Here is a 27,796-nt window from a genome sequence, read left to right as displayed (position 1 = left end):
TACCCCTTATACACGTTATGCTGCACAATAGTACCCCTTATACACGTTATGCTGCACAATAGTACCCCTTATACGGATGTGGTATGCGTCCGGTCAGGAGACCACCGGTCAGCATACCGATGCCGGGATCCCGGCAGCGGAATCCTGGTGAGGGGAGGCGAGTGCAGCAAGCCCCTTGCAGGCTCGCTGCGCACACCACACTGCAGGCTATGTGGCGACCTACGCTCGCCACGGGTTCTATTCCTACTCTATGGGTGTCGTGGACACCCTCGAGTGGGAAAAGTCCCTGCGGGTCAGCATGCCACCGTCGGGATTGTGAGGGGCGAGATGTAGGGGGAGGTCATGTGACCGTCAGTCTCCTGACCGCCAGTCGCATAACTACATCCCCCTTATACATGTTACGCTACACAGTAGTATCCCTTAACAGGTTAAACTACGCAGAAGTACCCTTTATACAACGCAGAAGTACCCTTTATACACGTTAGGCTACACTGTAGCACTCCTTATAGAGGTAACGCTACACAGTAGTACCCCTTGTACAGGTTACACTACACAGTAGTACCACTTATACAGGCCATCTCAAGCGGTAGTGCCTCTTATTCATTTTACGCTACACTGTAGAGCCTCTTATACACAATGTCCATAGTAATGCCAATTATACACATAATGTGCACAATAATAGTGCCCCTTACACATAACATAGCAACAGAAAATTTAACAGCATATAAGAACTACTGTACTCGGCCCATCTAGTCTGCCCCCGGAGAACCAGGACGAAAGCCACACAAGCACAGGTGAAATATACAAACTCCACACAGTTAAGGCCATTGTAGGGATCGAAACACACAACCTCAGTGCTGTGAGGCAGTAGTTCTTAATAAGCCATTATATATATATATATATATATATATATATATATATATATATAATACACATAAAGGCAGCACTCCCAAAGCTATGTAAAAAAGTCACCGATGCCATCCCGGAGATGCTATGGCATGAGGTCCAATGTACAGACAGCATTTCTACGGCACAACGGATAATGAAATTCTTAGACAGCAGAAAAATATGATCAACGTTTCATCCTGACGACAAAATAAATTTGAATTTACTTTGATAATATTTTTCTGCTATCTAAGAATTCCATTAACCGTTGTGCCGCCGAAATGCTGCCTGTTTTTTTCTAATTTTTTTTTACATAGTGGTGAAACAAATATGTCACTTACAAGGAACCCCCCCCCAATAAAAAATCCTGCGTTTGCCATAGGAGATAGGAAGATTTGATGCACTAGCTTGCTATTAATAAAATGCAGCAGCTTAACTGGGAGGTGAACACTCCTAAACTTCTTGCCTGACCACCGCTTTGTCATTCAATGTAATGTTTTTCAATAAAACCGGTTGGTTAATATAAAGTTATGCAGTCTCAGACATTATACATAACGTTATACATATACATTATACATAATTATACAAACATTATACATACCGTCCACAGGAGGGGATGGGTGCGGTGCTGAACAATTAATTGAGAGATGGGGAGGAGAGGGGAGGGAGGGTGACTGTGACCTTACCAGAGAAGAGTGTCAGGTGGACTGGTGAAGAAGAGACGCTTATCGTTGCCAGTGCCGCAACGAGAAGAGGGAGTGATGTAGCTGACGCCGGGAAAAACTGCGCTTCTCGCACTGCAGGTGATGTTGCCTCTACAGTGTGATAAGCGCACAGCAGCAGGGATGCAGAGCAGGGAGAGCGCCTCTCCAGCCCAGTGCCTCCCTGCTTTGCATCCCTTCGATGAGCGGGTTCCGCCGGGCCTGGTGACAGGTGGGGCAGGTCAGGGAGCGGAGGAGACCAACTACTTTCTCGTTTTGGACGTGGCTAGCCGCAGCTCTCCATTATTAGTCCTGCTGACTGATCCACTGGTTGAGGGCCCATCAAGTGCTTTGGGCCCGATGCATTGCACTGGCTGCTACGGCAGAAGTTCCGCCTCTGCCATCTACCCTTATTGCCTGCAGAAGTGCTACTTATACACACATACACACGCACTTACGCACACATTTACACACCACACACACACACACTTTCTCTCACTTTCTTTCCATCCACTTACCACAGTCTGGTTGTCCGGATGGGAATGGATCTGCCTCAGCCTGGTTATTCCGTGTAGCTCTGTCCCCTTTTGTCCGTTGTAGCTCCGCCCCTTTATGCCCATGTTGCCCCACCCATTTTCATCGCTGCAACTTCCACTGTCACGGGAGGAGGGGGTGGGGGGGGGGGGGGGGGGGCTTCAAGCTGCCGGCTCTGCTGCCTGTCATACAGTGTGACAGGTGCAGCAGCCAGCAGCAGCATCAGGGGGGAAAGGGCGGCACAACAGCAGGGATGCAGAGCTGGGAGAGCGCCTCTCCAGCCTGGCGCCTACCTGCTTTGCATCCCTTTGCTGAGCGGGTAGCGCAGGGCCTGGCAACAGGGAAACGTCCAGTGTAGCTAACCTATTCTAAGCTGTACATATAAAGTGTGCACACCTGTTTCATTTGCATCTTCACAGATGATGAGGTAAGTAACTTCACTAGTGTTTACAGCTGCAGAGATTAGCAGCCGCTGAGGAAATGTTATAAAGCAGCTTCTCACCTTCTATGTGGCCACCCGACGCTGCAGAGAGGAGCAATTATCGGGAAAATAAAGTCACAATGGGCCAATCATCGATGGTTTGAGATATCGCCCATCGATGTATGCAACCAAGTTAAAAAAAAATGTTTTTTTAAATTAGAAAACCTTTTTTTTTTTTTAAATAAAATCATATTGGATAGGTTTTAAATAAATGTTCTTACCCTAATTCAATCATAAAAAAACAACAATTATGGAGCTGTTTTTGGAAACAATGCGGGTAATTCAGATCTGATCGTAGCAACAAATTTGTTAGCTAATGGGCAAAACCATGTGCATGAGGGGGAGGGGGGGGGGGGGGCAGATATAAGATGTGCAGAGAGAGTTAGATTCGGTGGGGTGTTTAAGCTGAATTCTTAATTGCAGTGTAAAAATAAAGCAGCCAGTATTTACCCTGCACAGAAACAATATAACCCACCCAAATGTAACTCTCTCTGCAAATGTTATATCTGCCCCACCTGCAGTGCACATGGTTTTGCCCATTAGCTAACAAATTTGCTTCTGCAATCAGATCTGAATTAGGCACAATAGTAGCCAGGTAAAAGATTCAGTATCGCCTACTTTCCTGAATGCAACTATCTCTATTCTTATTCCATGTATCTTTTCCTGTTTCCGAGTTATAATTCTCAGATAAGTCCCAGTATTTGTTGCCAAGAAAACCACAGCTAGAGAGACAACTATGAGAAACACAGATGATGATAAAATAAACTTCAGGTTTATTTGAATGAACATAAAACATTGCAGAATATAATGTGTAGAAAAAGTTTTTCTTTTCTATATTTCCAAGTGTAAAAAACAACTGAGAGTAAGGATAAAAGATAACAGGTAACATCATAAAAAATCGACTGACTAGTATTTTGTCATGTAAACATTGTCCCTTGCATCCGGCCCTTTCTAAGCAATGTAAAGATAACCAATGTGAGGTCACCATGACAACAGTATCAGCTGGTAACCGTGTAAACCTGGCTGTGGATTGAGCCAATGGCGAGAGGTGCTACTACTTACACGTTAGGCTTATCCACCAAGGCATACCACATTCACATATGGGGATCCGAGACAATTAAGTGATACTGTGTTATCTCAATGTGTCAACAAGAACATGCAAAACACACAACTGATATACATAACAATACAAAATACTATTTCCCCAGTACTTCCATAAAGTACTCATAGCAATACAAATATACAAGTATTTGTATAGTATATACTTATCTTTCATTGTAAAACAGCATGAAACAATGAAAGGCAACATATTACCCAAAAAGCCCTCCAGTAAAACATTAGGCAAAAAACAAAAAAATAAGAGCTAAATGATCCCCTTAACAATAGTATGATGAAAAGTGCGAAGAGAATGGATTTAATGATCCCCTTAACAATAGTATGATGAAAAGTGCGAAGAGAATGGATTTGTTAATTAAATTACACTAATCTAACATTTCTAGGTAGATTTTATATTTTTGGGGGCAAAAACAAAACGGGACAATTTATTAATATGCAGCAAATGTGTAGTAACCCATAGCAACCAACACGGAGTCGTCCAGAGATTTCCAGCCAATATTCCGGGACACATTTTAGGCTCCACGTGCCACCACAATTCAGGTGTCCATTATTAAAAGGGAGAATAAAATATACACAGTGGACATGATATGCATAATGTATTTTAGTAGAGAATTAAAATAAAAAGTGCTGACTTGCCCCAGTGTCTCATATTCTTTTCATGAATCCACACTCAATAACTGCAATATTATAACATAAGCGTGTTTACAAGAAAATACAATAAATAAATGAGACAACTGTTGGCAACATGAACATGTTTTGAGGAGCACAGAGTAAGGAAAAGCAGCTTTCTGATTGGTTGGGTTATGACACTTGCAGCATGTTAGTAAATGACCCCCAGTGATTTAAGCCGGCCACTAGGGGCAGATGTATTAAGCCTGGAGAATGATAAAGCAGTGGTAAGTGCAAGGTGATAACGCACCAGCCAATCAGCTCCAATATGTAAATTGACAGGAGGTGATTGGCTGGTGCGTTATCACCTTGCACTTATCACTGCTTTATCACTTCTCCAGACTTAATACATCTACCCCTTAGTGCGGTATCAGGCAACTGGCTTTGTGAGTGTGACCCAAAAAACAGCCACGGTACCTGGAAATGATCTTATCAAAACAGAATAGCGTTCGGGCATGCTAAGTGCTGTGTGAGACGGCGATTATTGCCCATTGTGGGGGTCACCTTCCAGTCATTCCCAAGTGATGCTACCAAAATGATCCGGCCGCCTGCCTGACTTACAAGTAAAAAAGTCTTATCCAATTTACAATACACGTATGTGATTAAATTGGACATTGACCAGGTCTCTTGGGGTCAGGATTGCAAGGTTACATAAGGACACTTGTGGAATAATCCCTGAACTGGCAACACATTATATTGTGTATGATTAAAGGCTAGTTTGCAAAGTAAGTTTAGTCAAATTCTTTTACCTGTGCTTTCCATTTATTAACCTGAAAAACAACCTGCCACTGCACTGAATGGATTACGGTAGTCACATCTAACTCATGGACTTCATGCAATTTACCTTAAAGTAGAACTCCAGCTTCTGGAAATGTTGGCCTGCCTACAACAACAGATAAGCTGAGGTTTCTGCAATAGATAGGTGTATCTAACACAGTACAGATTGTCGCTGTATTTAAAGGCCTCAATAAACAAATCAGCTTTGGCAATTGAATTCTCTGAAGGTGAAGCTCTCTCTCTCATACAAGGCTGTCATTTTTGCAAGCGATATCATGCAGCCCTATAAAAGTAGTACATGACAATCCCAGCTCTTAGACCAAGCACTGCACAAAGGCCATTAATTAAAGGCACTGAAAAAGTTAAGGCACAAGTTATAATTACAGCTCTGCCACCACCTGGGTAATATCCTACTTACAGTGAAGGCAGCCATTTTATGCACATCATTCACCTGAAACCAATGACATTAATAATAAATGAACCACAAAATGGCTGCCTGAACTTATGTTTTCAATATTTACATTTTAAGAGCATTCCATGTACACAAGAGTACTGTATAGACTATCAGCAGATATATTTAGATAACCCAGTATGCAGTTTGGGGATTAAGCTTGATAACCTGCTTTAATCCTATACTGGATCACCTATATGCAAATCTAGTTACAAAGAATAACTTGATAGTCTTATTTCTTTTCTGGTTCCTTTTTGCTTTCCACCTTTTTGTTTTCCTCCTTTTTATTTTCCTCTTTTTTGATTTCCTCCTTTTTATTTTCCCCCTTTTTGCCTTCCTCCTTTTGATTTTCCTCCTTTTTATCTTCCTTTAATGTGGATTTATTATACTTCTGGCCAATCCCATATGGTACGTGCGCTGCAACAGTTCCCAGCTCTTGGGCACCTTCGATGTGAAACATCTGGTCATCGAAGAAAATGTGAGGTCTTATCTTGTCCAAAATCGGGCCCTTTGGGGCCCCTGCGAGGAATAGCGCTTCGTCAACTTCCAGACCCCAGGCGCGCAAGGTCTTCAGGGCTCGGGCCCCAGAGCTGGCAGCACTCCTGGCCGTCACAAGGTAGGTCCTTATGGGGCAATCCAGACGGGCGTTTTTAGCGTGAAATTTCCTTTGGAGCTTTCCAAGTGCTTCTAGAAAACATTTCAACGGCCCCTATAGTATACACAAATAAAGAAACATTCACATCTATTAATGTTCTGCAATTTAACTTCAAACAATTGTAATATTTGCGAAGTAGAACCTGTTTCATAGCTTACTGCTTATATCGCATAATTCAACTTTCGGCACAGACTTGGCATTGGCAATTGTTACATTTAAATATCACACAACATTCTGGCTCAGTTTTGATAATGTAACTAGTATCGCAGAAAGCAGTTGGCATGTTAGTCTTCAATATGTGCTAAACAGAAGCATGCTGTTGTCACAACACAGCCAGGATTAGCGACTGAGTTCTATCAATTTTGTTTGGTTACATCTACAAAGTACAATACATCTGTGTCATTAAACTTTACACTTACAATGGAAAAAAAGAAAGAATAAAAAAAAGAAAAGAAAAAAGAAAAGTAAGACATACATTTCAAAATAAAAATTACAGAATTAGGACGTGTCCACAGAATAGCTATTTATATAAATATTCCCTTTTTGTGGCTAAATCCCACAAATATTTGAACCTGAAGGGGTTACTCATTTCAGAAAATACCCTTTGCTTTAAAATGTAACCATCAAAAGATTGAACAAGTTATCACTAATAGAATAGCCTTAGTAAAACCCTAGTTGCAATAATAGGATTTTAATACCTACCGGTAAATCCTTTTCTCTTAGTCCGTAGAGGATGCTGGGGCCACGTCAAGAACCATGGGGTATAGACGGGATCCACAGGAGACATGGGCACTTTAAGACTTTCAAAGGGGTGTGAACTGGCTCCTCCCTCTATGCCCCTCCTCCAGACTCCAGTTATAGGAACTGTGCCCAGGGAGACGGACATTTCGAGGAAAAGGATTTATTGTTAAACTAAGGTGAGATACATCCCAGCTCACACCTCAAGCACGCCATACAACATGGCATTTAACACAACGCAAGTCAATGGCATGAACATTATCAGCAACAGGCTGACTATAAACGTAACACAACATGTGTGTAACCACAACTAATAACTGCAGATACAGTACGCACTGGGACGGGCGCCCAGCATCCTCTACGGACTAAGAGAAAAGGATTTACCGGTAGGTATTAAAATCCTATTTTCTCATATGTCCTAGAGGATGCTGGGGTCACATCAAGAACCATGGGTTATACCAAAGCTCTAGAACGGGCGGGAGAGTGCGGAAGACTCTGCAGCACCGATTGACCAAACATGAGGTCCTCATTAGCCAGGGTATCAAACTTGTAGAACTTCGCAAATGTGTTTGAACCGGACCAAGTAGCTGCTCGGCAAAGTTGTAATGCCGGGACCCCCGGGCAGCCGCCCAGGACGAGCCCACCTTTCTGGTAGAATGGGCCTTCACCGATTTCGGTAACGGCAATCCAGCTGTAGAATGAGCCTGCTGTATGACAGATCCAGCGCGCAATAGTCTGCTTGGAAGCAGGAGCCCCAATTTTATTGTGAGCATACAGGACAAGCAAAGCCCCTGTTTTCCTAAAGTGAGACGGTCTGGCGACATAAATTTTCAAACTCTTACTACATCGAGAAACTTCGATTCCAGCAAGGAGTCAGTAGCCACTGGCACCACAATAGGTTGGTTCAAGTGGAACGACAAAACCACTTTTGGCAGAAACTGCTGACGAGTCCTCAACTCTGCTCTATCTTCATGGAAGATCAAATAAGGCTCTTGTGAGACAAGGCCGCCAATTCAGACACCTGCCTCGCGGATGCCAAGGCCAACAGCATGACTACTTTCCAAGTAAGGAATTTCAACTCTACCTTCTGTAAAGGTTCAAACCAACGAGACTGAAGGAATTGGAACACCACGCTAAGATCCCATGGTGTCACAGGGGGCACAAAGGGAGGTTGGATGTGCAACACGCCTTTCATGAAGGTCTGAACTTCTGGAAGGGAGGCCAATTGTTTTTTTTAAAAAAAAAACGATAAAGCTGAAATTTGAACTGTAATTGAGCCCAACTTTAGGCCCGCATCCACACCGGCTTGTAGAAAATGGAGAAAACGTCCTAACTGAAATTCTTCCGTAGGAGCCTTCTTGGATTCACACCAAGACACGTATTTTCTCCAAATACGGTGGTAATGTGTAGACGTTACTCCTTTCCTGGCCTGAATAAGAGTGGGGATGACTTCCTTGGGAATACCCTTTCGGGCTAGGATCCGGCGTTCAACTTCCAAGCCGTCAAACGAAGTCGCGGTAAGTCTTGGAACACGCACGGCCCCTGCTGTAACAGATCCTCCCTCAGAGGAAGAGGCCATGGATCTCCTATGAGGAATTCCTGCAGATCTGGATACCAAGCCCTTCTTGGCCAGTCTGGAACAATGAGGATCGCTTGAACCTTTGTTCTTCTTATGATCTTTATCACTTTTGGAATGAGTGGATGCGGAGGAAACACGTACACCGACTGAAACACCCACGGTGTCACCAGAGCGTCCACTGCTATTGCTTGAGGGTCTCTCGACCTGGAACAATATCTCTGAAGTTTCTTGTTGAGGCGAGACGCCATCATGTCTATTTGAGGAATTCCCCAAAGACTTGTCACTTCTGCAAAGACCTCTTGATGAAGACCCCACTCTCCTGGATGGAGATCGTGTCTGCTGAGGAAGTCTGCTTCCCAGTTGTCCACTCCTGGAATGAGTGCACCTTTGTGGCCTCTGCCATTGCCGCTCTGCTCTTTGTTCCGCTCTGGCGGTTTATGTACGCTACTGCTGTTATGTTGTCCGACTGAATCAAGACGGGCCGATTGCGAAGATGTTCCGCTTGCAGAAGGCCGTTGTGAATGGCCCTTATCTCCTGAACGTTTATGTGTAGACACATTTCCTGGCTTGACCATCTTCCCTGGAAGCTTTCCCCCTGCGTGACTGCTCCCCAGCCTCGGAGACTCGCATCCGTGGTCACTAAGATCCAGTCCTGGATACCGAACCTGCGTCCCTCTAGGAGGTGAGAGCTGTGCAGCCAACACAGGAGTGAGATTCTGGTCTTGGAAGATAAGGTTATCCTTCGGTGCATGTGCAGATGGGTTCAGGACCACTTGTCCAACAGGTCCCACTGAAACACTCTGGCATGGAATCTGCCAAACTGAATGGCCTCGTAGGCCGCCACCATCTTCCCCAGCAACCGAGTGCATTGATGGATCGATACTCTTGTTGGTTTCAGCTTTGTTTGACGAGGTTCTGAATTTCCACAGCCTTTTGCACTGGAAGAAAAACTCTCTGTAATTCTGTGTCCAGAATCATTCCCAAAAACGACAGCCGTCTCGTCGGAATCAACTGTGATTTTGGCAAGTTTAGGAGCCAACCATGTTGCTGGAGAATTGTCAGGGAGAGTGTAATGTTCTGCATCAATTGGTCCCTGGATCTCGCCTTTATCAGGAGATCGTCCAAGTATGGGATAATCGTGACTCCTTGCTTGCGTAGGAGAACCATCATTTTGGCCATTACTTTGGTGAAAACCCTCGGAGCCATGGACAGACTAAACGGCAACGTCTGAAATTGGTAATGACAATCCCGAACTGCAAACCTCAGGTAAGCCTGATGTGGGGGATAAATTGGAACATGCAAGTAGGCATCCTTTATGTCTACCGACACCATAAAATCCCCCTCCTCCAGACTGGAGATCACTGCCCAGAGTGATTCCATCTTGAATTTGAATTTTTTTTAGATAGAAATTGAGGGATTTGAGGTTCAGGATTGGTCTGACTGAGCCGTCTGGCTTCGGGACCACGAACAGGCTCGAATAAAAGCCTTCTCCCTGTTGTGACGGGGGAACCCTGACAATAACTTGATTGTGACACAATTTTTGTATTGCGGCGCATACCACCTCCCTGTCTGGAAGTGAAGCTGGTAAAGCTGATTTGACAAATCGGTGAGGGGGGACATCTTGAAACTCCAGTTTGTACCCTTGGGACACTATTTCTAAAACCCATGGGTCCAGGGCCGAACGAGCACAGAACTGACTGAAGAGCCTGAGACGTGCCCCCACCTGTGCGGACGCAGAGGAGCCCCAGCATCATGCCGTGGACTTGGCAGTAGCCGGGGAGGACTTCTGCTCCTTGGAACCGGCCACGGACGGTGATCGTTTACCTTTTCCCTTTCCTCTAGTAGCAAGGAAGGAAGACCCTCGGCCCTTTCTGTATTTATTGGGCCGAAAGGACTGCATCTGATAGTGGTGTGCTTTCTTTTATGGTGCAGGCACATAAAGGTAAAAATGATGACTTACCCGCGGTAGCCGTAGATACCAAATCAGCAAGGCCGTCACCAAACAACACACCACCTTTATACGGTAGAAACTCCATAGCTTTCTTAGAGTCAGCGTCAGATTCCATTGATGAATCCACAATGCTCTCCTAGCTGAGACTGCCATGGCATTGGCCCGTGATCCCAAGAGACCAATATCTCTCGCAGCTTCCTTTAGGTAGACTGCAGTGTCCCTGATATGACCTAGTGTCAAAAGAATGCTATCCCTATCCAGGGTATCCATTTCAGATGACAAGTTATCTGCCCATTTTTCGATAGCAATACTCACCCACGCAGATGCAATGGCTGGTCTGAGTAGCGTACCCGTGGTGACATAAATGGATTTCAATGTACTTTCCTGTCTACAATCTGCAGGGTTCTTTAGGGCTGCCGTGTCAGGGGACGGGAGAGCCACCTTTTTGGACAGCCGTGACAGAGCTTTGTCCACAATGGGGGGTGACTCCCATTTTTCCCTATCCCCAGAGGGAAACGGATACGCCACTACAATCCTTTTGGGAATCTGAAACTTTTTGTCAGGACTTTCCCAAACCTTTTCACAAAGCGTGTTCAGTTCATGAGAGGGAGGAAATGTTACCTCAGGTTTCTTCCCTTTATACATACAGACCCTAGTATCAGGAACAGCAGGGTCCTCAGTGATATGTAATACGTCTTTTATAGCCACAATCATGTACTGAATGCTCTTTGCCAGTTCTGGATCTAATCTGGCATCACTATAGTCGACACTTGAGTCAGTGTCCGTGTCGGTATCCATGTCTGCCAGCTGGGCAAATGAACGTTTTTGTGACCCCCGAGGGGGTCTGGACTTGAAACAACACATCTTCTATGGATTTCTTCCAAGCCTGGCTCTGAGACTCAGATTTATCCAGTCTTTTATTTATCAGAGCCACATTTGCATTCAAAGCACTCAAAACATTCACCCAATCAGGTGTCGGCGGTGCCGACAGGGTCACTCCCACAGCCGTTTGTGTCCCTAACATAGTCTCCTCCTGGGAGGAGCACTCCGCCTCAGACATGCCGACACACGTGCACCCACCACACGCAGATACACTGGGCCTATAGGGGACAGACCAACAGTAAAGCCTGTCAGAGAGACACAGAGGGAGATATTGCCAGCCCACGCCCCAGCACCCAAACCCGGTCTGAAAACACTACAGAAAATGTCCCAGACCTGCAGCGCTTTTATAAATAATATATATAATGCACCAAAATCACTGTGCCCCCCCACCCCTCCCCGTTTTGCACCCTGTTACTTGTACAGCAGTGTGAGAAAGGACCAGCGTCTCTGCAACCTTGTGGAGAGAAAATGGCGCTGGGCTGTGTGCTGTGAGGGCTAAGCCTCGCCCCCGTAATGGCGCGCTTCAGACCCGCTCTATTTTAAAACTCTTTTATACTGGCGGGGGTCCAGACAGTGTCCTGGCACTTAGTCTGCTCTTGCCAGGTAGTGATTTGAGGTTAAAATGCTGCCCAGGGCAGTGGACCAGTGGAGAAATTGCCCATAGCAACCAATCAGCATTGAGGTAGCATCTCTCAAGTATATGTAGTCTATAAAATTATAGGCAAAAGTTGATTGGGTTCTATGGGCAACTTCTCCACTCTTTTCACTGCTTATTACATCAAGAATATTTACACCTGCCCAGGAGAAGGCTAACGTCATGGAGACAAGTCAAAGGCGAATTTAGAACATTCTTCCCAGCTACAGCACAGAGAAATATACCATCTGTTCATATGTAGTTCTGAGATCTTTTTAATGTTAAGCTTTGTAAAGTTACTGTAGCTTTACTATGGATAACGTGTCATGTAAATTGCCAGTTTATTGAATTTAATATATAGATACTTTACAAGCACACATGGGTCAGCATTAACCCTTAAGACAGGAGAATTGGTCCTGGAGGATATGGATTCCAGATGCTTTGTGACTTACAGTGGGACAATGTGATGTTGCATACTGTATACCCAAACAAGTAAATATCCTCTGTACAAAGCTGCATAATATGCTAGCACTATATAAAGAAACATAATAACGCACATGTCCACTAGGACTAGTACTACACACCAAACCCCCATTGTATGCTCACCTCTGGTTCCACCATAAATACAGGACCGCTACATGACAACTGATGACAACTGGGCCTGCAATGAGGAGTGCAGGTGGTGCAAATGACCTAAAAATATCCGTATATCTGACAATCACCAGGTGGGGAACAAGCGAAATAGCTACTTTTATCACATACCTGTGCCAGTGGCTTGTTCTCAAACTTCTTCTCATGTTCAAAGAAGCAATCCAAACCACCCTGTTTCACAATGATCTCAGACTCGTCAGAAAACAGAACCGCGTCGCCATCAAACGCCACTCTGAGCTGCTGTTCCGACAGAGAAACGTCTTTCTTTCCTATAAACATAGTGGCGGCTGCAATACCTGAAATGAGCAAAAATGAAAAGTAGTTTAGTACAACAGCTCTTGTCAGTCCTCAGCAATCAGCGGGAAGAGAATGGCTTCAGATGAACGTACTGAGGAAGTAAAAGAGGATTCACATTCAGCAGTCTTTCACACCTAGTCCTCCAGCACCGACTTGACAAGAGCCTCACATCCCTATAAAGTGAAGTTGAGAACCCTGATCCTTCCAGTATATAACTCTCAAGGTGCATACATACTTGCCGATAAAATAAACAACATTGCTCATTTTCACCCTTCATGAGTGACGTCGTCCACTTTCTCTGCAAGTGTGTATGCCGGCGGCGATGGCCGATGCGCTTCACCGCCCGGCTGCTGCGTGACGTCACTGAGCGATATGACCGGTCATATCGCTCAGTGTGTACGGACGGCTGCCGTTCGCCCAGCCCAGGAGTGGAAACACTAGACGACGTCGTCTAGTGTGTATGCAGCTTCAGTCTGTGGCTTCCTGCTGCCTCTATTCCCCTCCTCACATTATGACCCTGCTCTGTCACATGCAGCACTGTCCTCACTAGCACATCACTGAACTTCTGATATACTCTGTGCTGCTGGGGTATCCTGCTTCTTCCAGTACCTATCTCTCAGTCTGTTGCTTCCTGCTATCTCCATTCCCCTCACATTATGACCCTGCTCTGTCACATGCAACACTGTCCTTACAAACACAATGTAACAAGTAGGTTACTGACATCTTCCCAGCACATTTATATACTGAAATACTCTTCACTTCTATGAACAACCGGATGGAGAGATTGGCTACAGCTTATACTAATCCTACTCAGAATTAGGAACATACAGTAACACAGTGAAAATTCAGACTTTTTTAAGATCATGGGCGGGATGTACTAAGCGGAAAATGCGGTAAACTCCCTGTTTACCGGATTTTCCTGATGTACTAACCCCCGGCCGGCAGGACAGCGCCGCGGCGGGGTACGCCAGCTTTAGCTGGCGTACGTCCATAGAAGCCTATGGGCTTCTCTCCGCGGCGCTGTGTGAGGGATCCGATCGGATCCCTCCCAGCATGCCCTGCGGCCGCCCCCGTCACCCCGCGCATGCGCAGACTGACTTCTGGGGCCGAATCCCGGAAGTCAGGCTGCCGCTGCGCATCGCGGAGGACAGCTCTTATCGGAAGAGCTGTCCTCCGCAATGCTGATCGCATATGTTAGTACATATGCGATCAACATCGTGGTGCAGGGAGGCGATGGGCGGCGATGTACATTAGTACATCCCGCCCCACGTGAGCTCACTAGCCTACGACTGTGAGAAAAGACCACATTTTTCCCAAATAGCAGGACTATGTAACACAGTATTTTGGACCAATCATTTGTCAGGTTGCAAGCTAATGTGCCCGACATTGCAGGTTTTTTCGTCCACTCTCTTTCCCCGCTTTCCCATCTCTGTCCCCCTGTTCCCCAGTCTTTTTTCTCTGCCCTGCTCTTATCACATCTATTTCCCCCATCCCCCTATCTCTCTCTGCCTCCCACTCTCTTTGTGTCTTCCCCTTTCCCTGTGTTGCTGTTCCCCTCTTCCTCTAGATCCCAGGGACCCGGCCGTGACGGCCTAACATCTGCAGCTGTTGGTGTGACCCGTGGGCTGGCGGATATTTGGGTGGGTGTGATGCTTTCATACAGACACATCCCTCCGTATCTATAATGCCATAAAACCTGGATGTGTCTCAACACAAAGCCTCTGGGCAAAGTATGTACTGGATACGAGAGGAGATCTAGGGCTAGTTAACAAGGTATCTTGGAGAGCACACATACGTTCCCTTGTGCTAGACTGTACTGTATGCATGCACTAAAAAGATCAAATGGAATAGCCTAGCCTAGAGGACACACCTGCAGCACTTCCAGTGACCAGCAGAGACACTGCCCTCTCACAGAGTACAGCTCACTTTGTTGGGGCCGTCAGAGTGAATAAGACTCTTGTGTAGCCCTCGCAATAAGAGTTTACACAACAGAAGCCAAACGGCGCTCTGGTTTCACACTGAATCATTCTATCTGTGGAATATGTTGCTACTTCAGGAGTGAAGTCATGCCAGAAGACAGATAAAAAAACACTATGTACAAAATAATATACACATGTAAAACGTATTGCACAACCCAACGTATGACTGACAGTTACTGGAAAGCCTCCAAGTCATCCGGCTTACACACATGCTGCAGGCTTCCCAGCTCGCACCTACCAGCGCTATTAGGACACATGAACAAACAAACAGAGGTCAGGGGGCTGTAAGATAATTAACTATATAACTAACGATTAGGGCGGAAAAAACACAAGTAAGTAGTTTAGGAATAGCCTGAGTAATATACGTCTTGAGATTATCTATGAATACTTAAATACTATAAAAATATATTTTTCTGCTGCGTTCTTCCCTTTGCAAATCTATTGGTAAAAAGGCAGATCGGAAACGAGTGAGCGCGGGGGGCGGAGACTGGGACAGCAGCGATGGTGTAAATTTGAGTAGTACCCAGTGCTGACAAGTTTTATGGCGCTAGCTAAATAAATGGTAACAGTGGGGTGAAGTGAGTAGCATTGAGGGTGGAAGAGAGGCAGTAATCACACACAAGGGGAGAGATGTACTAATCCTTGAAAAGTGATACATTTCACGGTGATAAAGTACCAGCCAATCAGCACCTGTCATGTTACAGGCTGGGTTTGAAAAAATAAGATTTTACTTACCGATAAATCTATTTCTCGTAGTCCGTAGTGGATGCTGGGGACTCCGTCAGGACCATGGGGATTAGCGGCTCCGCAGGAGACAGGGCACAAAAATAAAGCTTTAGGATCAGGTGGTGTGCACTGGCTCCTCCCCCTATGACCCTCCTCCAAGCCTCAGTTAGGATACTGTGCCCGGACGAGCGTACACAATAAGGAAGGATTTTGAATCCCGGGTAAGACTCATACCAGCCACACCAATCACACCGTACAACTTGTGATCTGAACCCAGTTAACAGTATGACAAACGTAGGAGCCTCTGAACAGACGGCTCACAACAATAACAACCCGATTTTTTTTTGTAACAATAACTATGTACAAGTATTGCAGACAATCCGCACTTGGGATGGGCGCCCAGCATCCACTACGGACTACGAGAAATAGATTTATCGGTAAGTAAAATCTTATTTTCTCTGACGTCCTAGTGGATGCTGGGGACTCCGTCAGGACCATGGGGATTATACCAAAGCTCCCAAACGGGCGAGAGAGTGCGGATGACTCTGCAGCACCGAATGAGAGAACTCCAGGTCCTCTTTAGCCAGGGTATCAAATTTGTAGAATTTTACAAACGTGTTCTCCCCCGACCACGTAGCTGCTCGGCAGAGTTGTAATGCCGAGACCCCTCGGGCAGCCGCCCAGGATGAGCCCACCTTCCTTGTGGAATGGGCCTTGACAGATTTAGGCTGTGGCAGGCCTGCCACAGAATGTGCAAGTTGAATTGTGCTACAAATCCAACGAGCAATGGTCTGCTTAGAAGCAGGAGCACCCAGCTTGTTGGGTGCATACAGTAAAAACAGCGAGTCAGATTTTATGACTCCAGCCGTCCTTGAAATATATATTTTCAATGCCCTGACAACGTCCAGCAACTTGGAATCCTCCAAATCGCTAGTAGCCGCAGGCACCACAATAGGCTGGTTCAGGTGAAACGCTGACACCACCTTAGGCAGAAACTGAGGACGCTTCCGCAGTTCTGCCCTGTCCGAATGGAAAATCAGATATGGGCTTTTATACGATAAAGCCGCCAATTCTGACACTCTCCTGGCTGAAGCCAGGGCCAGTAGCATGGTTACTTTCCATGTAAGATATTTCAAATCCACCGATTTGAGTGGCTCAAACCAATGGGATTTGAGAAAATCCAAAACTACATTAAGGTCCCACGGAGCCACTGGGGGCACAACCGGGGCTGTATATGTAGTACTCCTTTTACAAAAGTCTGGACTTCAGGAACTGAAGCCAATTCTTTCTGGAAGAAAATCGACAGGGCCGAAATTTGAACCTTAATGGACCCCAATTTGAGGCCCATAGACAATCCTGTTTTCAGGAAATGTAGGAATCGACCCAATTGAAATTCCTCCGTGGGGGCCTTCCTGGCCTCACACCACGCAACATATTTTCTCCAAATGCGGTGATAATGTTGTGCAGTCACCTCCTTCCTGGCTTTTACCAGTGTAGGAATGACCTCTTCCGGAATGCCTTTTTCCCTTAGAATTCGGCGTTCAACCGCCATGCCGTCAAACGCAGCCGCGGTAAGTCTTGGAATAGACACGGTCCCTGCTGAAGCAGGTCCCGTCTTAGAGGTAGAGGCCACGGATCTTCCGTGAGCATCTCCTGAAGTTCCGGGTACCAAGTTCTTTTTGGCCAATCCGGAGCCACGAGTATCGTTCTTACTCCCCTTTGCCGTATAATTCTCAGTACTTTTGGTATGAGAGGCAGAGGAGGAAACACATACACTGACTGGAACACCCACGGTGTTACCAGAGCGTCCACAGCTATTGCCTGAGGGTCTCTTGACCTGGCGCAATACCTGTCCAGTTTTTTGTTGAGGCGAGACGCCATCATATCCACCTTTGGTTTTTCCCAACGGTTCACAATCATGTGGAAGACTTCTGGATGAAGTCCCCACTCTCCCGGGTGTAGATCGTGTCTGCTGAGGAAGTCTGCTTCCCAGTTGTCCACTCCCGGAATGAACACTGCTAACAGTGCTATCACATGATCTTCCGCCCAGCGAAGAATCCTTGCAGCTTCTGCCATTGCTCTCCTGCTTCTTGTGCCGCCCTGTCTGTTTACGTGGGCGACTGCCGTGATGTTGTCCGACTGGATCAACACCGGATGACCCTGAAGCAGGGGTTTTGCCAGGCTTAGAGCATTGTAAATCGCTCTTAGCTCCAGTATATTTATGTGAAGAGACATCTCCAGGCTTGACCATACTCCCTGGAAGTTTCTTCCCTGTGTGACCGCTCCCCAGCCTCTCAGACTGGCATCCGTGGTCACCAGGACCCAGTCCTGTATGCCGAATCTGCGGCCCTCTAACAGATGAGCACTCTGCAACCACCACAGAAGAGACACCCTTGTCCGTGGCGATAAGGTTATCCGCTGATGCATCTGCAGATGCGATCCGGACCATTTGTCCAGCAGATCCCACTGAAAAGTTCTTGCGTGAAATCTGCCGAATGGAATCGCTTCGTAAGAAGCCACCATTTTTCCCAGGACCCTTGTGCAATGATGCACTGACACTTTTCCTGGTTTTAGGAGGTTCCTGACTAGCTCGGATAACTCCCTGGCTTTCTTCTCCGGGAGAAACACCTTTTTCTGGACTGTGTCCAGAATCATCCCTAGGAACAGCAGACGTGTCGTCGGAAACAGCTGCGGTTTTGGAATATTTAGAATCCACCCGTGCTGTCGTAGAACTACTTGAGATAGTGCTACTCCGACCTCCAACTGTTCTCTGGAACTTGCCCTTATCAGGAGATCGTCCATTTTCTTTGAAGAAGAATCATCATTTCGGCCATTACCTTGGTAAGGACCCGGGGTGCCGTGGACAATCCAACCGGCAGCGTCTGAAACTGATAGTGACAGTTCTGTACCACGAACCTGAGGTACCCTTGGTGAGAAGGGCAAATTGGGACATGGAGGTAAGCATCTGTCCCGGGACACCATATAGTCCCCTTTTTCCTGGTTCGCTATCACTGCTCTGAGTGACTCCATCTTGATTTGAACCTTTTTATGTAAGTGTTCAAATATTTCAGATTTAGAATAGGTCTCACCGAGCCGTCTGGCTTCAGTACCACAATATAGTGTGGAATAATACCCCTTTCCTTGTTGTAGGAGGGGTACTTTGATTATCACCTGCTGGGAATACAGCTTGTGAATTGTTTCCACTACTGCCTCCCTGTCGGAGGGAAACGTTGGTAAAGCAGACTTCAGGAACCTGCGAGGGGGAGACGTCTCGAACTTCCAATCTGTACCCCTGGGATACTACTTGTAGGATCCAGGGGTCCACTTGCGAGTGAGCCCACTGCGTGCTGAAACTCTTGAGACGACCCCCCACCGCACCTGAGTCCGCTTGTACGGCCCCAGCGTCATGCTGAGGACTTGGCAGAAGCGGTGGAGGGCTTCTGTTCCTGGGAATGGGCTGCCTGCTGCAGTCTTCTTCCCTTTCCTCTATCCCATGGCAGATATGACTGGCCTTTTGACCGCTTGCCCTTATGGGGACGAAAGGACTGAGGCTGAAAAGACGTTGTCTTTTTCTCCTTTATACGGCAATACTTCCATGTGCCGTTTGGAATCTGCATCACCTGACCACTGTCGTGTCCATAAACAACTTCTGGCAGATATGGACATCGCACTTACTCTTGATGCCAGAGTGCAAATATCCCTCTGTGCATCTCGCATATATAGAAATGCATCCTTTAAATGCTCTATAGTCAGTAAAATACTGTCCCTGTCAAGGGTATCAATATTTTCAGTCAGGGAATCCGACCAAGCCACCCCAGCGCTGCACATCCAGGCTGAGGCGATCGCTGGTCGCAGTATAACACCAGTATGTGTGTATATACTTTTTAGGATATTTTCCAGCCTCCTATCAGCTGGCTCCTTGAGGGCGGCCCTATCTGGAGACGGTACCGCCACTTGTTTTGATAAGCGTGTGAGCGCCTTATCCACCCTAAGGGGTGTTTCCCAACGCGCCCTAACTTCTGGCGGGAAAGGGTATACCGCCAATAATTTTCTATCGGGGGAAACCCACGCATCATCACACACTTCATTTAATTTATCTGATTCAGGAAAAACTACAGGTAGTTTTTTTACACTCCACAAAATACCCTTTTTTTTGTGGTACTTGTAGTATCAGAAATATGTAACACCTCCTTCATTGCCCTTAACAAGTAACGTGTGGCCCTAAAAGAAAAATACGTTTGTTTCTTCACCGTCGACACTGGAGTCAGTGTCCGTGTCTGTGTCTGTGTCGACCGACTGAGGTAAAAAGACGTTTTAACGCCCCTGACGGTGTTTGAGACGCCTGGACAGGTACTAATTGGTTTGCCGGCCGTCTCATGTCGTCAACCGACCTTGCAGCGTGTTGACATTATCACGTAATTGCTTAAATAAGCCATCCATTCCGGTGTCGACTCCCTAGAGAGTGACATCACCATTACAGGCAATTGCTCCGCCTCCTCACCAATATCGTCCTCATACATGTCGACACACACGTACCGACACACAGCACACACACAGGGAATGCTCTGATAGAGGACAGGACCCCACTAGCCCTTTGGAGAGACAGAGGGAGAGTTTGCCAGCACACACCAAAACGCTATAATTATACAGGGACAACCTTTATATAAGTGTTTTTCCCTTATAGCATCTTAATATATATAATCATATCGCCAAATAAGTGCCCCCCCTCTCTGTTTTAACCCTGTTTCTGTAGTGCAGTGCAGGGGAGAGCCTGGGAGCCTTCCCACCAGCATTTCTGTGAGGGAAAATGGCGCTGTGTGCTGAGGAGAATAGGCCCCGCCCCCTTTTCGGCGGGCTTCTTCTCCCGTTTTTCTGAGACCTGGCAGGGGTTAAATACATCCATATAGCCCCAGGGGCTATATGTGATGCATCTTTTAGCCAGTATAGGTATTTCATTGCTGCCCAGGGCGCCCCCCACAGCGCCCTGCACCCTCAGTGACCGCTGGTGTGAAGTGTGTGACAACAATGGCGCACAGCTGCAGTGCTGTGCGCTACCTCATGAAGACTGAAAAGTCTTCTGCCGCCGGTTTCAGGACCTCTTCACTTTTCGGCATCTGCAAGGGGGTCGGCGGCGCGGCTCCGGGACCGGACTCCATGGCTGGGCCTGTGTTCGATCCCTCTGGAGCTAATGGTGTCCAGTAGCCTAAGAAGCCAATCCATCCTGCACGCAGGTGAGTTCACTTCTTCTCCCCTAAGTCCCTCGTTGCAGTGAGCCTGTTGCCAGCAGGACTCACTGTAAAATAAAAAACCTAAAAACTTTTTCTAAGCAGCTCTTTAGGAGAGCCACCTAGATTGCACCCTGCTCGGACGGGCACAAAAACCTAACTGAGGCTTGGAGGAGGGTCATAGGGGGAGGAGCCAGCGCACACCACCTGATCCTAAAGCTTTATTTTTGTGCCCTGTCTCCTGCGGAGCCGCTAATCCCCATGGTCCTGACGGAGTCCCCAGCATCCACTAGGACGTCAGAGAAATGACAGTTCAGAGCTGGTTGGTTGGTACTTTGGGGTCTACTCATGAAGCAGTGAAAAGTGTGGAGAAATGAGCCAGTGGAGAAGTTGCCCTAAGCTACCAATCAGCATTGAATTAACATTTATAATTTACATACTATACAATTGGACGGAGCAGCTGATTGGTTGCTGTGGGCAATTTCTCCACAGGCTAATTTCTCACGTTTTTCACTGCTTCTTGAATAGACCTATCACTGTGAAATGTATCACTTTTCAAGGCTTAGTACATCTGACCCAAAGCAAGGCATAAAGAGGGTCATTCTGAGATGACTTTGCTAAATTTACCACAGCTACGATCATTCACACTGACTTGCGGGGGGACGCCCAGCACAGGGCTATCCCGCCCCGCATGTCAGTGCCGCTTCCCCCCATAGAAGTGCAAAGAAATCGCACAGCGGCGATGCATTTGCACTTCAAGAGTAGCTCCCGACCAGTGCAGCTTTAGTGTGCTGGCCGGGAGCTACTTATCGCTCAAAGGCCCGTAACTGCTGCGTGGGACGTCACTCAGCCGTTGTGGCCCGCTCCCCGTTCGGTCCGGCCACGCCTGCGTTGGCCGGACCGCGCCCACGAAACGCCGCCGTTCCGCCCACCCACCCTTCGACCGCCTCTGCCTGTCAATCAGGCAGAGGCAATCTTGCGGCACGGCGGCCTTCGGCCGTCTGGCATGCGCCGGCGCACTGCCGTGCCGGCGCATGCGCAGTTCTGACCCGATCGCACCACTGTGATAAACTGCAGCGTGCGAACGGGTCAGAATGACCCCCAAAGAACAAAGGGAAGATGTATTAAGTCTGAAGAAGTGATAAAGCAGTGATAAGTGTAAGTTGATAACGCACCAGCCATTCAGCTCCTAACTGTCAATTTACATATTGGAGTTGATTGGCTGGTGCGTTATCACCTTGCATTTATCACTGCTTTATCACTTCTCCAGGCTCTATACATCTGCCCTAAAGTAAGATTAGAAGTTAACCTCATGTGGACAAATGGTAGAAAAAAGCCATCTCCAACAGAAGGCTGTCTATTTCCATTAATTCAGAAGAAAGCAAGGTTAAGGAATAACCAGGGGAAAATGAGATGCAGAGATGAAATACGAGGCCCAGGTAATGTATGTGAGGACTGAATGAATAGAGGTGCTGTGACCTGAGACAGAGAAGGCCAGCTCGCTGCTTAGAAAGCAGGCAAATCTAGACATATATACAACATGAGTCTATCACAGACTGCCCCAGTGACGGCGAGGAAAAAATACAAACATCCAATTACAGATATTGCTCTTTCCAGACACCGCCAATTTATTTTCCTGTTTAGAAAGTAAAGTCCACAAGCCGAGCAGAGTGAGCAGACATTACCTGCCTCAATGGCCTCTTGTACCTTCTCCGAGTCTGACGATAGATACAGGTTAGTGACGTAAGCTTTCAGGTAACCGATGGGACTTTGACCTCCCGTCATGCAGAAACGTTCGATGTTCAGACCTAAAACATACAAGATCATTTTGTTAAAGTATGTCTAAGCATTGAATTTAAAAAAATGTCCACCATTAGCACTACTGAATGCTATGGCTCCCACCAAACTCATATCTAGAACCTGCAAACCCCAAAACTGATTCCCCCCCCCCCCCCTCCCCCCCCCCCCCCTTTTCATACTACTAAGGTTTGAAGTTGCAGGACTCCTCGTATGCAGTCCAGCACAATGTAACGGCAAATACAAACTTAGAAAGAATAAGTTATTGATTACTAGTTCCTTACTGCCATACCATTGCTATGAACTGGACCACCAACTGCAATCCAGGCCATATTGCTCCTAATATCAGTGCCCAACTTTACTAAGCCTCTCTGGACTGAATGGTGACAAATCCCTGCATCAGTTTTCCAGCATCTTCTCAGAAGAGCGGGGTCTGTTATATATATATATATATATATATATATATATAGTACCCATGTTTTTGGAATGAGATGTTTGATGAGCAGTTGTCCACATACATTACCCGTGTAAAGTATATAACCAACTTTGCCAACTGAGAAAGTATTGTTGGCGTCCACTGTAGACAGTTTACTGACAACCTGTCAGTGGTGTAACAGACCTGTGTTCCAGTGGATTTGAAATACTAGAGATCCATAAGATAACAAAAGTTACTTACAGTATGGTCAAATGTGACAACATAGATTAGATAATATTATACTTTTAAAAGCCATACATTAGTTGGCAGGTGAGCTTTAAACCTGGAAGCATATTTTTAGTTTGACTCTGATGTGATAGCACTGGCCAGGTTTTCAAAAGTCTATGTGATAGAGCAGGACTTGCAGTGAGATAGGGTCCCTTGATGTTGGGCTGCAAGCTTAAATGCATTGTACAATCCATGAACCAAAACCCCATTATTTATTTATGTACCGATGTATAGAGGTGAGTGAGCTTACCAAGGTGAGTGCTGGGCTATGGGCTCTCAGCATTATATATATATATATATATATATACACACACACACACACACACACACACACACACACACACACACACACACACACACACACACACACACACACACACACACACACGGCATCTGGAAAGTATTAACAGCACTTCAGTTTTTACACATTTTGTTATGTTACAGCCTTTTCCAAAATGGAATAAATAAATTTTTTCCCTCAAAATTCTACACACAATACCCCATAATGACACTGTGAAAAAGTTTTTTTGTGATTTTTGCAAATGTATTAAAAATAAAAAACTAAGAAATCGCATGTACATAAGTATTCACAGCCTTTGTTCAATACTTTGTTGATGCACCTTTGGCAACAATTACAGCCTCAAGTCTTTTTGAATATGATGCCACAAGCTTGGCACCTATCTTTAGGCAGTTTCATTCATTCCTCTTTGCAGCACCTATCAAACTCCATCAGGTTGGATGGGAAGCGTCGGTGCACAGCCAGTTTTAGATCTTTCCAGAGATGTTCAATCGGATTCAAGTCTGGGCTCTGGCTGGGCCACTCAAGGACGTTCACAGAGTTCTCCTAAAGCCACTCCTTTGATATCTTGGCTGTGTGCTTAGGGTCATTGTCCTGCTGAAAGATGAGCCGTCGCCCCAGTCTGAGGTCAAGAGCACTCTGGAGCAGGTTTTCATCCAGGCTGTCTCTGTACATTCATGCATTCATCTTTCCCTCTATCCTGACTAGTCTTCCAGTTCCTGCCACTGAAAAACATCCCCACAGCACGATGCTGCCACCACCATGATTCACTGTAGGGATGGTATTGACCTGGTGATGAGCGGTGCCTGGTTTCCTCCAAATATGACGTCTGGCATTCACGCCTAAAAGTTCAATCTTTGTCTCCAGAGAATTTTGTTTCTCATGGTCTGAGAGTCCTTCATGTACATTTTGGCAAACTCCAGGCGGACTGTCATGTGCTTTTTACTAAGGAGTGGCTTTCGTCTGGCCACTCTACCATACAGGCCTGATTGGTGGATTGCTGTAGAGATGGTTGTCCTTCTGAAAGGTTCTCTCTCCACAGAGAAATGCTGTAGCTCTGACTAGGAAGAGTCCTGGTGGTTCCAAACTTTTTCCATTTACGGATGATGGAGGTCACTGTACTCATTGGGACCTTCAAAGCATCAGATATTTTTCTGTACCCTTCCCCAGATTTGTGCCTCGAGACAATACTGTCTAGGATGTCTACAGACAATTCCGTTGACTTCATGCTTGGTTTGTGCTCAGACATGCACTGTCAAGTGTGGGACCTTATATAGACAGGTGTGTGCCTTTCCAAATCATGTCCAATCAACTGAATTTACCACAGATGGACTCCAATGAAGCTGTGGGAAAATCTCAAGGATGATCAGTGGAAACAGGATGCATCTGAACTAAATTTTGAGCTTCATGGCAAAGGCTGCGAATACTTATGTACATGTGATTTCTAAGTATTTTATTTCTAATAAATTTGCAAGAATCTCAAATAAACTTTTTTCACGTGTCCTTATGGGGTATTGGGGGTCATTCCAAGATGATCGTAGCTGTGCTAAATTTAGCACAGCTACGATCGTAAACTCAGACATGTGGGGTGATGCCCAGCACAGGGCTAGTCCGCCCCGCATTTCAGTGCCGCCCCCCCCCCCCCACACACACACACAAATACAAAAGCATCCACAGCGATGCCTTTGTATCTGTGGATCAACTCCCAGCCAGCGTAGCTCCTGCGGCTGGCCGGGAGTTGTGTGTCGCTGCCGCCACGCCCCCCCAACGGTCTGGTCACGCCTGAGTTGGCCAGACCGCGCCGCCGTTCAGCCCACTCCCGCCCAGCGACCGCCTCTGTCTCAGAGGAGATCGCTGGCCACCGACGACTGCCATGCACTGGCGCTCGGAATAACCCCCATTGTGTGTAGAATTTTGAGGGAAATATTAATTTATTCCATTTTGGAATATGACTGTAACATAACAAAATGTGGAAAAAGTGAAGCGCGGTGAATACTTTCCGGTTGTTTTTTTTTTTTTTTTTTTAACACAGAATACCTTATAGCAGGTTTTATGGCATACGGTAGTGATGGCCATCAGCAACTGTACCTGTGGGGCTTTGAACCATTGTTAAAAAAAACAAACTGAATTTTATTCGTTGATGGTTGATCTCTGTGCATGCGCAATCCATGGCCAACGCCCCACGTAACCGATATTCCTTTGAAATCGGGGCTGCCATCAATAAGGGCAAAAAAACCCTCCAGTCATAAGCCATAGACCATTGATGTCCGTAACCCATCAATGGTCTTTGGCGATCCTTAATATACTGTGCATGAACTTTACACTTTAAAAAAAAGGTAGATTTCCATCAATGTATTGATGAAACATTAATGTGGGAAAGTGGCGCTGCCATGTTTATATATCCCTGACGGCTGTTACTCTGCAGCCGCAGGGTATACACAGTGGGGGCAGCGCTGGACTGTCCCCGGAGGCTGCTGCTCTCTGCAGCCACAGGCTAAACACAGTGTGGGCAACGCTGGATTATACCCAGCGGCTGCTCCTCTCTGCAGCTGCAGGGTATACACAGTAGGGGCAGTGCTGAATTATTCCCGGTGGCTGCTCCTCTCTGCAAGTGCAGGGTATACACAGTGGGGGCAGTGCTGAATTATCCCCGGCGGCTGCTCCTCTCTGCAGCTGCAGGGTATACACAGTGGGGGCTGTACTGAATTATCCCCGGCGGCTGCTCCTCTCTGCAGCTGCAGGGTATACACAGTGGGGGCTGTACTGAATTATCCCCGGCGGCTGCTCCTCTCTGCAGCTGCAGGGTATACACAGTGGGGGCAGCGCTGAATTATCCCCGGCGGCTGCTCCTCTCTGCAAGTGCAGGGTATACACAGTGGGGGCAGTGCTGAATTATCCCCGACGGCTGCTCCTCTCTGCAGCTGCAGGGTATACACAGTGGGGGCAGCGCTGAATTATCCCCGGCGGCTGCTCCTCTCTGCAAGTGCAGGGTATACACAGTGGGGGCAGTGCTGAATTATCCCCGGCGGCTGCTCCTCTCTGCAGCTGCAGGGTATACACAGTGGAGGCTGTACTGAATTATCCCCGGCCGCTGCTCCTCTCTGCAGCTGCAGGGTATACACAGTGGGGGCAGCGCTGAATTATCCCCGGCAGCTGCTCCTCTCTGCAGCTGCAAGGTAAGGGAGTGCCACTGGCTGCTCGATCACTGCTAGCAACAGTTATCGGGACACACTGGGAGAGACGCTTCAGCTACAGTGAGCAGCGGCTTCTCTGCTTACTTTGGCACCTCCAGTTGGGGGTGGCGCCGGGCTACCTGATCACTGTTGCCAGAAGTGATCGGAACACACTTGGGGCAGAGCTGTAGGTGCAAGAAGACGGAGAGGTCCATCTGAAGAAGGGAGGGGACCCAGTGGGCATTTTTCTGACTGGTCGCAACATCAGGGAAAGCCCAGCCTGGCATAGTCACAAACAATGAGACCACGCCAGGCAAGTGGTTAAATAAATATGAAGTATAATAGAGCTTGGAAAGATAGAAGTACAAATATTTTGTGCCCTGTGTCTTCCTTAACACCCACTGGCATATTTATAATGGGTGCAGTGTGTTCGGTGCACATGGGCCCCCGCAATCCAGGGGGGCAGTCCCCGCAAACTGTGCACCCATTTTTTTCAATACCCTCCGGTGTCCCGCATCAGCACTGCCGAAATCACCGGGAAAATGGCGCCACGCACTAGACTCTGGGACAGCGCTGTGGTCCCCAAGTGCCCAGAGCTACAGTGCTGCCTACTTGAGAAGAGGGGTCCCAGTCAGAGCCTGCACACAGGCCTCCTTATAACTAGCTGCGCCCCTGTTTAGACCCACTGGTATATTGCTTATCGCTGCTACTGTAAGTGAATTGCCCCACCGGTGATTATCTTCTATAATGCTGGCTCTATATATATATAAAGCAGCTCCTCATGCGCCCCCTGTTAAATCCTGAGAAAGGAAGAAGGGAAACATGGCTTAAGTCTGCCCGTGAGGGGGGCTTCAAGTGCTCTGACTGTACGACGTGTAGATCCCTAATCCCTGG

The 27,796-nt window shown here is 46.9% G+C and overlaps 1 protein-coding gene across 1 annotated transcript in view; it reads right to left on the bottom strand.

Moving 5' to 3' along the window:
• Positions 1 to 3,351: 3,351 nt before the first annotated feature.
• Positions 3,352 to 27,796, bottom strand: part of NT5C1B (5'-nucleotidase, cytosolic IB) — a 108,728-nt gene continuing 84,283 nt past the window's right edge. Inside the window, exons 4-6 of the mRNA XM_063915339.1 lie at positions 22,617 to 22,739; positions 12,816 to 13,000; positions 3,352 to 6,323 (exon numbers count right to left, since the gene is read on the bottom strand). Coding sequence (XP_063771409.1) covers positions 5,847 to 6,323; positions 12,816 to 13,000; positions 22,617 to 22,739 — 785 coding nt within the window. The 3' untranslated portion in view covers positions 3,352 to 5,846. The remainder of the gene's footprint in view (positions 6,324 to 12,815; positions 13,001 to 22,616; positions 22,740 to 27,796) is intronic.

Source organism: Pseudophryne corroboree, chromosome 4 (genome assembly GCF_028390025.1).
Source record: "Pseudophryne corroboree isolate aPseCor3 chromosome 4, aPseCor3.hap2, whole genome shotgun sequence".
NCBI lineage: Eukaryota > Metazoa > Chordata > Amphibia > Anura > Myobatrachidae > Pseudophryne > Pseudophryne corroboree.
This window is presented reverse-complemented; position numbering and strand designations above follow the sequence as displayed.